General features: G+C 51.4%; 1 protein-coding gene across 8 annotated transcripts in view; it reads left to right on the top strand.

The window, feature by feature from the left end:
* The window catches only part of BBS7 (Bardet-Biedl syndrome 7), a 21,441-nt gene extending 19,846 nt beyond the window's left edge, over positions 1-1,595 (top strand). For 7 of the 8 annotated variants that reach the window (XM_026081475.1, XM_026081466.1, XM_026081468.1 and 4 more), the window contains exon 19: positions 882-1,595. In XM_026081475.1, coding sequence (XP_025937260.1) covers positions 882-1,018 — 137 coding nt within the window. In that variant the 3' untranslated portion in view covers positions 1,019-1,595. The remainder of the gene's footprint in view (positions 1-881) is intronic. The other variant, XM_026081474.1, reaches the window with a different exon arrangement.
* The last annotated feature ends 1,122 nt before the right edge of the window (positions 1,596-2,717 follow it).

The following is a 2,717-nucleotide window of genomic DNA, read 5'->3' as shown; positions in this document are numbered from 1 at the left end:
ACTCTTCCTGATGCACCCCAGGATACCATTGGCCTTCTTGGCCACAAGGGCACATTGCTGCCTCATGCTTAACTTGGTGTCCACCAGCACTCCCAGGTCCTTCTCAGCAGAGCTGCTTTCCAGCAGGTCAACCCCCAACCTGTACTGGTGCCGGGGGTTATTCCTCCCCAGGTGCAGGCCCCTGCACTTGCCTTTGTTGAACTTCATGAGGTTCCTCTCTGCCCACCTCTCCAGCCTCTCCAGGTCTCTCTGAATGGCAGCACAGCCCTCTCGTGTATCGGTCACTCCTCCCAGTTTTGTACTTTCTACTTCATAGGCATCTTTTTATATTCAGATGATCCTTTATGCACATGATTAAGGACCATATTCTAATTCAGGATGACATTTAAGAATGTATATAAGTTGAATGAGTGATTAAGTTCTGCCAAAGGAAAAAGACTTTTACAAATTAACAGAAAACCAGAAAAATATACATGGGATGAGAAGCAAGAATCTTTGATCTAATTAAGTGAAGGACCTGTTACCTTTTCTGGTGCTCCCCATATAGCTTTAGCTCAAGGAATCTCTGCCAGGCGCTAGGTTTAATGATGAGTCGTCCGTCCCTACCCTTTGACAGTTCCTTTCTCCTGAGTGTTTCAGGTATGGGTAGTTCTAGGGCAGAAGTACACCCTTGGGAATGAAGCTGGAATCTGGGATAACAGGAGAGTGCTTTGGGTTTATTTAGAAGTAAATCATTGTTTAAAACATGAAGTTTAAAAACAGTCTGTCTCTAAAAACAAAATCAACTAGAATAGTCTATAGATAGTAATGAGTTAATAAAAGTAGAGATACCTCATAGTGAAAACAAGGCAAATAAAAATCTCGGAACTTTACTTTTGCAGGTATGATCACAGATCTCTTCATAGATAAATTTAAATTTAAAGGCACCAATGTGAAAACGAAAGTTCCTCTTCTTCTGGAAATTCTGGATGGCTGTGATCAAGATGGACTAATTGCTTTTTTTGAGGCTGCAGCCTGAACTGGCAGTGACGAGGAAAAGACAGTGATTTCTTTTATTTTTTATTTTTTTAACCAAGGCAGTCAAATATCAAGTCCAATATGTTATTTTGGGAAAAGTGTTTTTATTATTCCTTTTACTCTTTCATTTTATTCTTATTTATTACCATATTGAATACTGGTCAATTTTAGTTCATATAAACTGTTAAATGCACACATAGTTTATATATACACAAATGTTCTTCATAGCTGAGGAAGACTAGAGAACCAGATGCTGAATACCTTTTTTGCAGAAGTATATTTTCAATACTGTTAGGGACTATAAATAGGAATATTCTCCCTTTGTAAAAATGTATGAAGAAATTTATTTTCATGGATTTAGCACATTTAGAAGAAAATGAGGTTTTTAATGTATAGCTATGTTATTTGTTAGCTGTACTGAGCAAGTGGTACAAGGCTGTCAACTGGTTTTATGTAACTGGTGTGCACATAAAAGGGGGGAGGATTATCTCTGAATTGTAGATTTACATGATCACTTTAAAAGTTGCACATGAACTTTTTTTAGAATGCATTGCATTAAACTTCCTCCATGCTTCTCATCTGTCTGAATTCTTCATTTTGTAACTCAGTCCAAGGGACTTTTCAGTACTCTTCACTGAAAAGTCAGTGTACTCTTTAGCGTCTTATTTTATTTAAACTTAAAAAACGTTAAACAAAAAGAGGGTTTCTGTTCCTTCCCCTCCCTCCCCGGCTGCAGGCAGCGTGGTCCGGCGCTCCTGCACCTGGCTCTCCCCTTCTTCCTTGGCCAAGGGGGCCGGCGTGGGGGCAGAGCGGACGGGGGGCAGCGGGACCCCTGGCAGCCAGCGCTGCGCCGTTACCCGGGCGCAGCTCGTGCCTTCGCCTTCGCAGCAGCAGCCGCCCCGGGGCTGCGTGGGCGAAGGGGCCGCAGCACAGCCGTGCGGGGAGGCTCTGCGCGGCCCTGCCCATCCGCTGGTCGCACGCTGCAGTGACAGGCGGACCCATAGGCGTGCGGGGCCGAAAGCGTTTTTAAAAAAACAGAAAAAACCTCTCCGAGCCTCCCCGCCCCAGACACCCCACCAGCCCACAAGCACAGGTGGGGCAAAGCGAAGGCGCAGGGAGCTGCTGCCCCGCGGCGCAAGCGGCAGGGCTGCATCAGGGGGCGCCGCCACCGCCTCCCAGCTGAGGCCCGGCGCCGCAGGCGGGGGGGGCTGCGCCGCGCCACAGCCGTGCCGGCCGCCGCCGCTGCGCGCCCGCGCACCGCGCGCCGCCGCCGCTTCGCGCCCGGCGGGTGCCGAGCAGGGCCGAACGCAGCCGAGCAGAGCCGAGGCCCCGCCCCCGCCCACTGCGCATGCCCACTTCCTCCCGCTCTGCAAGCCATGCCCCCTCGCCTCAGGCCACGCCTTCGCTCCGCAGCGCGGCTCTCCCCGTCCCTTTTGGCCCCTGCCGCTGCCCGTAGGCCGCGTGACGCGCCGCGGCACGCGCCCCTCATTGGCCGGTTCAATAGTCGCGGGCTACTTGAACGGCGAGAGCGGCGCCGCGGCGTGAGACTCGGTGGTCCTGGGAGTGGGCCTGCGTCGCGCCCATCCCCGCGCGTCCTGCCTCCGCGGGACGCGGGGCCGCCCGCCTGCTCCGGCCCGGCCCGGCGGCGCGATGATGTTCGCGGAGCAGGAGAACCAGGAGAACGTCCCGCCCGGGGGCAA

This window comes from Apteryx rowi, unplaced genomic scaffold (genome assembly GCF_003343035.1).
Source record: "Apteryx rowi isolate R43461 unplaced genomic scaffold, aptRow1 scaffold_55, whole genome shotgun sequence".
Lineage (NCBI taxonomy): Eukaryota > Metazoa > Chordata > Aves > Apterygiformes > Apterygidae > Apteryx > Apteryx rowi.
The sequence above is the reverse complement of the archived record's forward strand: the minus strand, read 5'-3'. Positions and strand labels throughout refer to the sequence as shown.